The 14,942-nt window shown below is 33.4% G+C and overlaps 1 protein-coding gene across 2 annotated transcripts in view; it reads left to right on the forward strand.

Moving 5' to 3' along the window:
• Positions 1-21: 21 nt before the first annotated feature.
• LOC117332665 (kinase suppressor of Ras 1-like) overlaps positions 22-14,942 on the forward strand; it is a 45,706-nt gene continuing 30,785 nt past the window's right edge. The window contains exons 1-6 of one of the 2 annotated variants that reach the window (XM_033891658.1): positions 22-227; positions 2,383-2,523; positions 9,320-9,464; positions 10,061-10,289; positions 11,509-11,682; positions 12,018-12,196. In XM_033891658.1, the coding sequence (XP_033747549.1) occupies positions 63-227; positions 2,383-2,523; positions 9,320-9,464; positions 10,061-10,289; positions 11,509-11,682; positions 12,018-12,196 (1,033 nt within the window). In that variant the 5' untranslated portion in view covers positions 22-62. The remainder of the gene's footprint in view (positions 228-2,382; positions 2,524-9,319; positions 9,465-10,060; positions 10,290-11,508; positions 11,683-12,017; positions 12,197-14,942) is intronic. The other variant, XM_033891659.1, reaches the window with a different exon arrangement.

Consider the following 14,942-nt stretch of genomic DNA (forward strand, 5'->3'; position numbering starts at 1 on the left):
AAAACTTGAAGCAGAGGTAGAAGTATGTCCAAAAACAAGATACATAGGTAACTTTGGCCAATATGTCGGAGTCCTCAGACACAGAAAATGATGCTGTAGAAAAAGCCATCGCTATGTGCAGAACTGCACAGGGAATGATCGACTTCACAGCTAAGCACCTGGACGGATTAAGGACTCAATGTGACCCATCAGAAGAACTTACTCAGAAGGAGATTAGAAACACCGAGGTAAATGTCCCTAGGGTTTCATTTTGCCCCAAGGTATTGACTCCTCCCTCCCCTCCAATGTTAGACAGGTGTGCTGTCACTATATATGTCTCAATATAGGACGAGACTTTTATTGACTGTATTATGTAATGTTTACTCAAATGGAAAGGACATCAACGCTTTTGTTTATCACATATTTAGGAGACTGGGGTTTGGACAATATCATAATACTCAATAATGATACTATTGTTCAGACATCATAAAATAAAAATGCATTGACAGTTTTTGAGAAATTATTGGTGGTCTATTTTTATTAATTTTTAGTCTATATACTGTATATGCTGCTTTAATGCACACAATATTTCAAGACATTTCTTAGTATATTTATGATGCATATTACCTCTCATGTTCTGTAACTTTTGACTAAGGTCATAGCTCTGGCTCATCTTTATTTTTAGTACTGATATCAGCATTTAATAACTACTTCAGTTAGATGCATATTATGTATACTCAATGGTCATGAGAACATATTCTGTGACTGTCTGCAATAATTCCATTCAGTACAAAATATAATTTACACCTAAGGTACCATTCATTTGTGGGGGGGGGGGGGGGGGGGGGGGGGGGCTGATCAAAACAATTTTATACAAAATGTCTACCTATACAAATTTGTACTGCCTGTAGTTGAAGAAATTAAACATGTCGGAATATTGTTAAACGGCAGAAGAAATTCAGTTGAAAGAACTACTAGAGCATGTTGTAAATTAAAAACTGGTGTTATGTCTCTTCTAAAATCTGGTGCTCATCCCAACGCACTTAACCCTCTCACTGTTGCTAAAATAGTCAAAATTAAAGTGTATCCTTCTGCACTTTTCGGATGTGAACTATGGTTACTCTCCAAAACTGAAGTATTATTATTAGAAAAGGCACAAAATTTTATTGTGAAAAGTATTCAAAGGTTTGAAAAGAGAACTAGGACAGACATGTGTGTATCATTGCTTGGCTGGACTAGTATTGAATCTTATATTAATATCAAGAAATTATTATTTCTGGGACGAATTTATAATATCGATAATAGTATGCTAGTACACAAGATATTTATTACTAGATTTTTTATGTTCATTGTAAACAACGAACAACAACAGGGATTTATACCTGACATTATTTCTATTTTAAGAAAATATTCATTGTATGAGACTTTTGTTGACTATATAAAGCTAGGGTATTTTCCGGGGAAACTACAATGGAAAAAAAGTGTCTATGAAAATGTATATAGAGTAGAGGAAACTGCATGGTTAGAACGTATGCATAACCACAATGACTTTTTCAGATTTAAATTTATTCATTCTAAGATTAAACCACATTATTTATGGAAATTGGCTATTAAATATCCTCAGTATTATAAATCTATACACTCTATCATAAAATTATGTACAACATCTCGTATGTTGGACCATATGGCTTTATGCCACTACTGTGGTATTTTATACAACGATACTTTAATGCATATAATTCTACATTGTGAAAAGAATACTGCTATTCGTGATAAATTATGGTGTTTTTTATTCAATATGTTGGGTATTGATTTTATTGCGTACCTTCACAATTTATCAGATTTTGAACTAGTTAATGCTTTATTAGGAAGCAAGTTAGACTATGACATGTCTAACGAAGACAACGAATATGTAAGATTAGCAAATGTAAATTTTCTGAATGAAATGCTTAAAAATATAACCCAATTTGCTAACAATTGATGTTTCAATATAATTACTTGTGTGTGAAATAACTTTGTATATGTATATTCAGACTATTCTTGTTTATATGTTGATTGTATGATGTAATTATTCTATTTGTGAATCTTCATTTGTGGAGGAAATAAAGAGAATAATAATAATAATAATAATGGAGAATGTTGATTAGAAGAAAGTGAAATGATATAATGGAGAAGATGGTAGGATTGCATTTTTTACCCACAGTAATATTGGCTTTTAAATTACATGTTACTTATAAGTTTCTTAAAACTACAAACAATTAAAAGGCTTAGTAGGATGTGGAGAACTCTAATTTACTAAACAAATATTGTATATAAGCATGATAATCAATGAAGATTTCTTCGAATTATTCAAATGATTTTGTTGTCAACTTATAGTTAAATTGTATTTTTCCTTTACTTCAGAGTAAGCTGATCAAACTATTCAGTAAACAGCTGGTAGCCAAAGCTCAGTTGGCCACAGACGATGTCCATGACAAATTGTCAGAGTATCCCAAGACAGAACAGTGGCTCACTGTGGTCGGTTTGGAGAAAGATGTCATCAAGGTATGTAAAAACTAAATTAATGTATGGACCATGAAAAAAATTTAATTTAATTTTTTGGAGTTTTAAAAAATGGTAAAGAAAACCTTTTACTTTTAAATTTTGTGCAATATTAATTCAATCAAAAACATTGCCCCAGAGGCTACAGACACAATTTCTGAATACAGAACGTTGAACGAGAGATTTTGAAAGGCTAAGAAAATAAGAGAATAAAATTACAACTTTAGAACCCTTCAGGTCTGTCAGTCAACCCAGTCAAATAACAAATCTTAAGGGCCAAAACATATGTCCAATAAGCAGTGTTCCCACAAACTCGATTTGGGAAGTCAAACAATTTGTTTAAATGTTCTTTTAATGTGATATTGAAAGCCCTCTCACCTCCCTCCAATTATCTCCCCTGATGCATAATGTAATTATTTCCAAAACTGGGACAGGTCCCTGTCTCCAATATGTTTTCAGTAAGGTAGCCATCAGCTTCTACACAGACTTTCTCAAAATAGCCATGGCAGTTCGTTCACAAGGCAATACATTTAGCAAACAAATAACATAAGACTAATAATGCTTTATTCATGAATGGATGTTACAAAGATTTTTAGTTTTAAAATTATATACACAGACCAACTATTTGCTTAGAACTTAAATGTCCCGTTACATGATTTAGTATAATAAACCTAACCAATATGTGAGGGGATTCATTCACTAGTATCTTGAACTGGTTCTGCAATTACTTGTACTATATATATTTCCCCATGTATTGTCGTGGACGACTGGTGATTATTCATATTCAATTCAGTGAATTCGAAGTATACAAAAATTTGGCAAGGCCAATTTGACTACCAAGTATAAAATTCAGTCTGTGCCATTGTTTGATTTTGAAATCATAAAAACTTTATGATTAAACATTACTGTTAATTAAATATAAGGACAAAACAATATTTGTTTAGTATTAATATTTCTGATTCAATATTTCTTTCTGTATATATTAATTATAAGAGTTTCAGTTAGAAATATTAAGCATATATTGGTTGGAAATCACAAAGATTTTTTGATGGATATTGTCATCTTCCAATAAACATTTTTGGTGTTAAGTGCACATTCATTGTATATATGTTTTTATGTAGGCACAGTGCACACCAAATCCATTAGTGGCATGTTGGGCATTAGTGTGTACATATCACTAGTACAAATGTATACAGAGAAATATGGCCTGCAGACGTACTTAGGATTACATGTACATAATGTTACCAATAAAGCTACAGTAATAAAATACTAATAACTACTGTGATGGGCATGGGATATCAGTATTACTCAACTCTGTATAGCAGTGTCTATTGAAGTAACCAGCTCATCAATATCATACAGATAAACGCTCGTCATTTACGATTATTTCATTGTATATATACAACATGGTAGTAGATTGTAATAGTTCATTATACTTACTTATTGGGAAATGGTAGAATCTAGATTTATTGCTTGATTTCTTAATGGTTCCAATTGTAATTAATAAGAAATAAAGAAACACTCAGAAATACTCCAGTATAATTTTGGGGTAAGATTAAGAAATTCTTACATTAATTTATTATACCAAAGGTTTTGCTGAAAATCTTGATGAAATTTATGGAATGTACTTTCAAATGTAAGAAAATCCTATCCATTTTCTCTGTAACACTGAAATTCTACCAAAGCTTTCAGGACCCAGTATTATTTCTGAATACTGCTTGCTGTTCTAAGTATTTTATTTCAGAAGTATAAGCATTTTTTTCCTGATCACTAGCCCAGACCTAGTAGACACCAAAAGCCCCTTTTGTCAATACTAAAAATCTGTTAGGGCAACAAATATGCATACCGATAATTGAAATATCAAAGTAATTGATTTAATAGACAACCTACCGTATTTGACCTAATAAGGGCGCCCCTACCTTTTTTTCAAGGAATAAATCTTTGACTGAGTGTCAAAATGGTGTTCAAAAGTAATAATTCATCTGAAATGTTTTGCTACTTTATATGTTCAATTTTCTTCAGTAAATTAAGTAACTGGAACACAAATTTTTGCCACATTTTGTCTATTCCTACAGATGACATGTCAGTGCAAAGAGCACCCGAAACTAAACACACATACAAATAATAACTTACCATCTTTGTTTGAAGATAAAGTAAAAGACTTCATTGTTGATAACTAACTTTTGTTCAGAACAGAAAGCTAGTAAAAGACTATTATAAGGTCAAAGAAAACGATGTCTGATATGATCTGGGAAATTACCTGTGTCTATAAATAGAACACAAAAGTGTTCCATTTGAACATAAATGGCGGAACACACGTTCTCTGGTCTAAAGATCAGCTGGCAAGGTTTACAAGTTTACAGGAATATTCAAGTGATGTTTAAGCTTAATATATGATAATGAAAAGATATATCTTCATCTAGAAAGTATTTATGACTGAATATTTTACTGTTTCCACAGCCTTGGGTATTCTGCTTTAAGTTATAGTCTGTTTCATAAAACTTCAGAATAAATAATCTTAATAAGGGCGCCCCACTGTCAATTACCCACGCCCTGCGCCTTTATTAGGTCAAATACGGTATTCAGAAAAGACTGTATGATATTATTTTTATGAAGAACCTGAAATATTATTTCCAAAACGAATTTGAAACCTTAAAAAAATGTTCCTGAAAATAGAATTAGAAGGCATTATAACAAAATTTAATAGTAAAACTATGATATACTTGCATATACATATATAGTATATATATCAGTGAAATCTACCCACACTACACGTGAAATATTTAAGAATGATACACATAGGTATCAGTTGCTCTGACAGGATCACGCCACAATAAGTAGTCCAAGTTCATTGAAATGGAAATGACAATTGTAGGTTAAATATCTCTCACTTATGTTTGATTGTATTTGGTTAAACATGTATGATACCTATATATTGTGTTTGATTGGGGCAAGGGTGTCACATTTTCTGCTGGTAATTTCTTAACACAATCTCTGTGAGACATTCTAGGACATAGTTTGTGGTTGACATATAAATTATATCAACAATTCACAAAATGAGACGTAAAATGCCAGTGTTTCTAGCTTCCATGAATAAGTTTTGATGGTTGTTTATTCTCGGCTTTCTGCCTTTGAATAGTGACTTGTCACAAATTTTGGTCCCTTAATTGTACATGTTTTCAAAAATAGCTATAGTTAGTCTTATTAGTTACTGGTTTACTGTCTTCATGTAATTCTCTTCAGAGATATATACTTATTAAGGCCTGAATTTTTAAACATACAAAAAAAATCAGTGACTGGATTTGTCAGTCCCTTAAGCTTGCCATCACAAATCCTTAAAAAAAGTCCCGTATATAACAGTATAACTTGTGTAGTTGAATCTGAATCCTGTCTTAGCTTGAAAAACTTTTTGATATAAGGTCTTGTCATATATATAGTGACCTGACTCTTCAAACATACTTATTAAGTCCTAAACATATAAAAATTGATGACTACATCCGGAGTTGTCAGCCCTTGCTATCACTGATCCTTATGAAGTCTTATATATATAAAATTGAGGGGAAATACTTAGTAACTTGTCTGGATATATATATGTCTCCAGCTGCCTATAGCTTGATAATGTCAGATTGAGTTTCTTATTTATAATGTCAACCTGATTCTCTTCTAAGATACTTAAAAGTCCCAAACAAACAAAAACAATTAAAAATCAAAATTCAGAGACTGAAGTTGTCTGCCCCTTGCCATCAGTGATCCTTAAAAAGTCCCATATATATGTAGTAACATGTAAAGATGATTATGAGTCCCCTGCCTTTAGCTTAATTGAGAACTTTGATTATAAAACCCCAGCCTTTTGACTTGAAATTATCAATTGTTGTAATGTCACTCTAATATTGTCCCACATTTAGTGATTCTTCATTCTTATTTCTTGTTGTCATGTTTCCATGATCTTGTGGCCTATCTTTTTTGGTAATTTTCCGTCAAAATTGCCATCAATTGCAAATTATTCTTGGTTACGTTGACATTGAACTTTTACATTATGAAAGAATATCCATGATGGAAGTAGATATATGTACCTATTTGTCAAATACATATCAGTAATACAGGGCATCCAGTTGACCCTTGACTTTTATCAATTTCAGAAGTCAAATCACCATTTCTGAGAAATCTGAAGGGTCAAAACATAAGTCAAATAGATTTCTCTTCAAACCCAAGAGTCAGATCTCAATTTGGGGAGTCAAAAACATACTCTCAGGGGTCTACTGGATGCCCTGGTACAGAATATATAGTGGAACTTTCAATAGAGTAAATAAGATTTTGCCAGGCAGGTCAAGCATAATTTGTGGAAAATTCATGATGAATGTCAATTTGGCTGCATTATTAATGCACCCTTGGTGATACAGGTGTGCTTCTTCAGGAAAAGTACAGAATGAGGAAAAAAGTCCGGGTACCAGAGTAAAGGATTTATATTCAACAATCTTGCACAAGAAACCTCTTGTATTAATTATCTTTTTACTGTCATTAGTTTGAATTAGAAAATAATAGCATAATTTAGTGTAAAATTTTAATTTATTAAAATGAAAAAGGCAGCTTAGGAACCTTCAGTAAGTTGAAGATTTAATGTATTGAAATGAAAGATAAATTTATTCGTTTTCGTATGCTTATCAACAAAGTTCCTACAGGTAAAAATGTCCTGAAATTGTAAATCGATTAATTATTGGTGTTATGATCTGAATGCATATGCATAAGTAACTTATGCATTAAAAACTAATATTTTGGTCCATTAAATTTTATTTCAATTTTAATCTCCACTGTATGTCTGAAAATAGAATCAAATTCATTTTGGGTATTTAATTTGTAAATTGTAATGCTAAATCATTCTCTAGGCCCCCTTTTTGGAAACGAGCATGTTGTTATTAAAATCCAGGGCAGAATGCATATGGCTGCCGCTGTCTGACCATATATGGCTGTCTATAATTATAACCATATATGTCAACAATTTTACTATGATGCCATCTGGTGAGTAACATGATAACTGAGATCTAAAACATAAGCTTCAAACCTCAGAATTCAGTTTAATAATTAAAAATGCTCAAAACTTGCAGTATTTGTATGCTTAGTCTGATTTTAGCTAGGTCCCATTGACTTTTACTTTAAAATGTGTGTATTGTGAAAAAACATTATACATGAACCAAAACTGACAGAAATGTCAGAACAGTTTTACTGTATATTGACAAGAAAAAGTATTATATAATTATGATTTTGATATGTCATATAAGAAAAGAATAAAGTTCAGCCAGAAATGAAATATAATCAGTGCTGGTTTTGATATTTTTCATAAACAGTAATAAAACTACAACATTAATCAGAACCAACGTGTTACAGGTGTTAACAAGAAAAGTCCATGGGGGAAACAGGACCTTACTATCAGATATGTTTTTGTGGTCAGAAAGGAAATGTTTGGCTGGTTTGTGATTGGTTTAATTGGGGGTCTATTTCAGGAAGTATACAATACTAGCATATTTGTGGATCTGGTTTCTGGAATAATTGACATACCTTTGTGGGCACCACGTGTACACCTCCGTAAAGTATATACACATACCGTACCCTCGTTATCTCACCACGATCTACAGGTGATATTTACCAAATAATCTGTAGGTTAAGCTTTCTGCACCTGTAACTGGTAATAATCAAATCTACTCTGGGAGTTAAAATGATTTAAGAAAAGAGATTAATGCATTGCATAGTTGACATTCCAAGAATACCTTGGTGATAGTCAGGTGAGAGACATACAAGTATACATACAGGTGACTAGTCTATAACTGCCAATGAATGGACAATGTATACCCTATATATAAGCATCCACAATTCTTAAACTGACAATATACTTTTATTGGCCTCTAGACATAAATAAATGGACTGAAAGTTCTAAATAACATGTTATACACACATTCCTTTCTCCAGGAGTTGCCAAGTTGTAAATTTGTTGAACAACAGCGTTGAATCTATCAAGTTACTTTTTGTCGACAGATTCTTATTTTCTTTTTTTTTTGTGTGAAATTCCATTGCTTGATTTTAACCTGTATTGTGTTTCAACATTTCTGTAAAATACATAAATGTGAGTCCCTATTATATATTCTAATTGTGTGTTCCTGAGAGTTTAGTAAGGTTTATAAACACTTACATGTTTACATGTATTACCAGGTATCGTGCCCACCCCATTTGGGAGAGGGGGGGGGGGGGGGGGGGGGGATGGTGAGATAGGTATTGTGTATTAGGCATTAGGCATTAATTGTGTCTATCCATCCTTCTGTCCTTCCTCATGATAGCTTGTCCTGGCTCTATCTCATACACTATTTGTCAACCGGTACTTATTTTTTGGTATGAATTCACAAAGGGAAGGTCTTGTTCCAAAAGTAGGTCACTCTTACCTACATTTTGACATCTGACCTTCATCAAAGAAAACAGTTTTAGGGGTCTATGGCACCAACACTACCTGTCACTGTAACTTCATATTTTTGGCATGTCTTCAAGACCTTAGGCAATGCATTGTACATCAAAATAAGGTCACTCTGACCAACATTTTGACCTTCATCCAGAGGGGAACTATAATTTGCCAAATGATCTTGTTAAAAATAGAATTTCACTATCTGCTCATCCCTGAGCTGTTATTTTTTATGCGGTTCATTCCCTTTTAATCAAAAAATGATATTGCATAGTACAAAATTACATTATATATGGTCTAACTGGAATTTGTAGTTATCAGGATCTCTCAGTAAACAATTGTGGGTCTCTTTGATAGGGTGTTCTTCAAAGGGAAATTACTCTAACATCACTTCTGGACATGCGAGAAGATGAGGTGAAAAATCTGCTGCTGAGGTTTGATTCCAAAGAGGAGGACCACAGAAAGTTCAACTGTGCTCTTCGTAACCTGAAGAAATGGACAGGTTTGTCACCCTTGTTTGTTGTTTGATGTAAGCAGATACTTGCATTTGGACTGGTATGATACTAATTTATACATAAAATGATACTAAGTGTGTTAAGATGAATTTCTTATATAGATTTACTACTGTAGTTGTTGCTACTTCTTTTTTTCATCTTAATCGTTATAGATATTTCAGAACTTTGGACAGGAATGGATATGTTGCTGTTTGACATTTAATCTTTGATGTTGCTGATTGACCTTTGACCTTTGATGTTGCTGTTTGACATTTGAGTTTTGATGTTGCTGTTTGACATTTGACCTTTGATGTTGCTGTTTGACATATTTGAGTTTTGATGTTGCCGTTTGACATTTGACCTGTGATGTTGCTGTTTGACATATTTGAGTTTTGATGTTGCTGTTTGACATATTTGAGTTTTGATGTTGCTGTTTGACATATTTGAATTTTGATGTTGCTGTTTGACATTTGACCTTTGATGTTAGTGTTTGCCATTTAACCTTTGATATTGCGGTTTGACATTTGACATTGCTTACATTTGATGTTGTTGTTTGCCATTTGACCTTTGAGGTTGCTGTCTGACATTTGACCTTTGATTCCAGAACACCTGTTGGTTGGAGATACAGGTGGGGACAGTGATAAAGACTTAAGTTGGACCAACTATACACAGGCTTCCAGTAGTCCATACAGTGGCAGTTCCCCAGGCTACCACTCGGGTCGACCCTCCATCTCTTCCCTTCCCCCAGAAAACATTCAGCCTGTGCCCATTCCAACTTCCCCACAGAGCACCCCTCCATCACCAGTCCCTGCTACCCACACAGATAGAACCAGGTGAGTGACAGTATTATGTATACATTCATTCTGTCTAGAATTAACCAAGTTAAGATAATAGCAAAAAGAAAAAAAAGGACTGTATAATTTTTAGCTCATCTGGACCAAAGGTCCTGTGAACTTATGTCATGGCGTGTCGTCCGTCTGTCCGTTCGTCAACAAGGTAAATAGGGAAAATAGAGGTAATGCCTTTAAATCGCTACTAGTCATAAAGTTATGAATGGATTTGATCCCAATTTGGTCAGTAACATCCTTGGGGGAAAGGGAACAGATTTTGCATAAATGGTGATTCTGACCCCCAAGGGGCCAAAGGGGCGGGGCCCTTTAGGGGAAATAGTTGTAATTCCTTTAAATCGCTACTTGTCATAAAGTTATGAATGGATTTCAACCTAATTTAGTCAGTAACATCCTTGGGGGGAAAGGGGAACAGATTTTGCATAAATGGTGACGTTGACCCCCAAGGGCCAAAGGGGCGGGGCCCAATAGGGGAAATAGAGGTATTTCCTTTAAATTACTACTAGTCATTAAGTTATGAATGGATTTGAACCCAATTTGATCAGAAACATCCTTGGAGAAAGCAAAACAGATTTTGCATTAATGATGACTTTGACCCCCATGGGACCAAAGGGATGGGGCCCCATAGGGGAAATAATGATAATTCCTTTAAATTGAACTAGTCATAAAGTTATGAATGCATGTTGTAAACTTAGAGTGTCTGGACTTCATTATTTCTTTAAAGCAGTTGGGATCCCCACACTATAACCATACATAGCATTGTTTGAGGTTGACAAACAAAACAAATTGAACATAAACATTATTTTGACATTTGGTCAAATCCAACCAGGTGAGCGATACAGGCTCCATGGGCCTCTTGTTTCTTTAAAGCAGTTGGAATCCTCACACTTTAACCATATATAGCATTGTTTGAGGTTGACAAACAAAACAAATTGAACATAAACATTATTTTGACATTTGGTCAAATCCAACCAGGTGAGTGATACAGGCCTCATGGGCCTCTTGTTCTGATTATTTGTTGTGAGGGAGGTAATTGCAACAGCAGTAAGGTTGTATTCTATATAAATATTTATAGCAGTACTAGTACATAGTGAACACTCCATCTTATACTCTTGATTCCTACATTTTTTTTATCTATATTATGTAAAATATTCATTGTAAATACTATCTGTATTCAGATTTAGAGTAACTTCCCTTTTCCTAGGTATACGCCTCCCCCGACGCCTCCTCTGACAGGAAGAGCAGCAGGAAACTCACGGATGACTGGCACCCCACCCACAAATCGTCGCCATATCCTCATTCCCGATTATCCTCTCACAAAGAGTCGTTCTCATGAGTCTCAGCTAGCCAACCGAGTCACGGACATCGATGGACCAAAGTAAGTGTGAACCTTTTCCATTTCTGTCACATCAAGTTTTGACAAAACTGGTCTTAGAGTGATGTGTTGCATTTTAGATTAGACACTTGTTTACTTACTTTCTTTTTTCACTACTGTTTATATTCTTTATAATTCCAAAAAAATATAGATCAAAGGATGTAAATATAGCCATAGCGACATGAATTTTGCTAATTGCCCAGTTAATAGGTGAATTTGCAGGTAGGACCATGTTTGTGTTTTACAATTGGTGAAAGGATACAGTTAGAAAATTTAAATGCTATATATTCTATTACAATAATTTTTTTATTCAAATCTTTTCTTTTTTTCTTCCATAGGTACAGTAAGAAGAAACCTACCAATCTAATTATTGGCAACGACATGTTGAAGATACGTCGGCCTTCTAACGAAGGCTCAGAAACGGGTGGGGGCAGTCGCGGTCCATCTGGTCACACCTCCCCCATTCCTAACTCTCCCATACATCCATCACGACTCAAGGCTATTGACTATTCCAAAAGTAAGTCAGGGTCAACTTTCGGTGTTGTGTTTGTGGTATAGTAGAGTTATTTCCCCTGCATGCCCTTGATTCCTCACGTTTCCACTCCTTCTGCTGTGGTCAGTCTGCATGTCATACATTGGGAAATTATTTTCAGAACTAGGATATTTGAGTCTTTGACTCGTGCTTTGCCTGTGGATTTCACTCAAATTTTGAGAACCCACTATATATATATCTTTTTATGTATTTGGACTTAAAATTTTGGAAATTGTGTTTTGGACTTTTCTAAAAATATTCTACAAAAATAGTAATTTGCATTTGATGAAGAATTTCAGATTAGTATTTTCATGAATTTTGGTCAAAAATATTCACATTCCATTCTATAAATTGAATAAATTCAAAAGGAATTATAAAATTTCACGTCTGTCTTAAAAAGAAATGAAATTTTAATAAACTGTTAATGACATTGTTTAGAGGATCATTTCATTATTGAAGATCGATAACTGCGACAACAAACAAAATGAAAAATTTGCAGAACAAAATTATCTCAAAAATTATTTCAATTGCAAAGGAGAATATCAGATCTGATCAAGTAAGATTTTCCAATGGATGCCATGGGTGGAATGCTGTAGTGGTGGTTTTTAGATACACAGATACACCCCAGTGTAAATCTTGTCTTGTTTTACCTTCTTTGTTTTCATTATCTTTCATTGAGTTTAGTCAAATTAAACAAATATATTTCGCGAGTATTTCTGATTATCAATATTTTTCACAAGTGCCAAGTTTTGGGCTTCCATAATTGTTTTCAAATGAGTACTTTATTAAAATGCAAATTGCAGAAGTATAGCAAATTAGCTATTTATTCTTTTTTCGCTGGATCTGGACCAAAAAATCCAACAGATTTCCATGCAGTGAATAAAAATCAATATTCTGATAGGTTAATACTTATGAGAAACTTAAAACAAAAGAATAGAATCATATTTAGGGTAAAGGATCCTATATCCACTCAGGAACATACAATACATCTCTAAAATTATTTAGATTACAACAACAGAAGCATTACAGCTAACTGAAATTTTCTATTACCATTGATTCCGTTTTTCTTAACAAAACCATTCTGGTCTCCGTTTTGTCAACTAGAATGTTTCAAGCTTTTCTTAGGTTCATAATTAAGAGAAACTTCAGATTAAGCAGCTGATACATAAAAGGCAGAATGTCAATGCAAAAGTATTCACAGTGCTAAATATATCATTATATATTAGTTTGCTCAATTACCTAAAGAAATGGGTAAAATAAAGTATGTAAAATTTTAAAACAACTTGTCGTTACCAAGTTCATTTCAATGAGTTACCTTGACCTACTTTCAAGGTCACGGTGGTCAAATGTAACAAAATCTTTACTGTTTTTGAAAAATAACTAAAATAAGAATTTAATAGTTCCCTACCAGTGAAAACGGGGCGATATAGGTTTCCTGTACATAATTAACGTCAAGGATTGTCAGCGCTCTAGCAGCTCCATTTCTGGAGGGATTTTAATCAAACTTCGCACAATGATAAAGGACCATAATATCTCGGGCAAGATCAAGTTTCAGGGATTATGGTCAAGGTCACTATTACTATTTTTTGTGGGGCCTGGTAAGGGAAATTTATTGCTTTAGCAATACCCAATATGCTTGTTGTTTTGACTGACCAATTTGCTTCTGGGCCAGGTAGAGCTGTTTACCAGGGCCAGGGGTAATAATGTACTGAGAGATATGTCGGACCAAAAATACTTGGTAGCCATACAAAGAATGAATTGGCATATCTGTTAAAAAAACAACTGAAATCTGACATTTTAGAATGTCTGTATATGTTATGTAGAATTGTGAAATAGATTTAAGTGGGTAAAATTTAAAGTAGTGGTAAAATTAATTGCATGTCATTCACACCAAATTGCACTACCTTCTTTACACATACCGGGATTACATGTTTTCTTGGGATATTTTATAAAAGACATTGTACAAGTTAAACAAGGACTTTGTGTGTTTTATTGATTTTTTGGTCATTCATGCAAAGCACATGCATATTCGTAAAACACACATGCTTTTACCACTGAGTTGCACTTGCATCAATAGATGTAGTAAATATAACTGTCTTAGTGTGGTTTTTCAATAAGTGTTTGTGCACCTGATATTATATTAAAGAAGATATGTACTGGTATTTATTAAAAGTTTAACAAGATAATAGTTTATCTTATCTTGATTAGAAATTTAGAATTTAGGGTGGTCTGATAGCCCAGTATTAACACACCTGCCTGAACATGTGTGTTTTGTCCAGGTACTCTTCACACACTTTCATCCTGACCAACAAGAGTGATTGATATATATATGTATAAGTTGTAAAATTAATAAAATTTACATTACATAATTAAAAAGTTTAGAATTTTAGTTTACAAAAAATGTTTTCTTGAATTAATTACACTTTTTAGATTATTGGTAAATTGTAATATTTTTATTGCCTTTTTGAAAATTTAATGTAACTTTAAAACAATTAAAACCTCAACATTTTTACTCAACAAATGTTTTTTCTTTGCAAAAATTTAAAATTAACATTATTTGGAAATTCAAAAACGGAAAAATAGAGCCATGTTATTCAATTGAAAGCATGTAAACAAAAAGATACTGCTAATGCAATTGCTTCTTATTGAACTATAGATGAAAACCCATGTTACGTGACTTTAGATTGTATCACTGTACGAAGGAGTGGCAAACAATGTTGTAATGAACCCC

Source organism: Pecten maximus, chromosome 8 (genome assembly GCF_902652985.1).
Source record: "Pecten maximus chromosome 8, xPecMax1.1, whole genome shotgun sequence".
Classification (NCBI taxonomy): domain Eukaryota; kingdom Metazoa; phylum Mollusca; class Bivalvia; order Pectinida; family Pectinidae; genus Pecten; species Pecten maximus.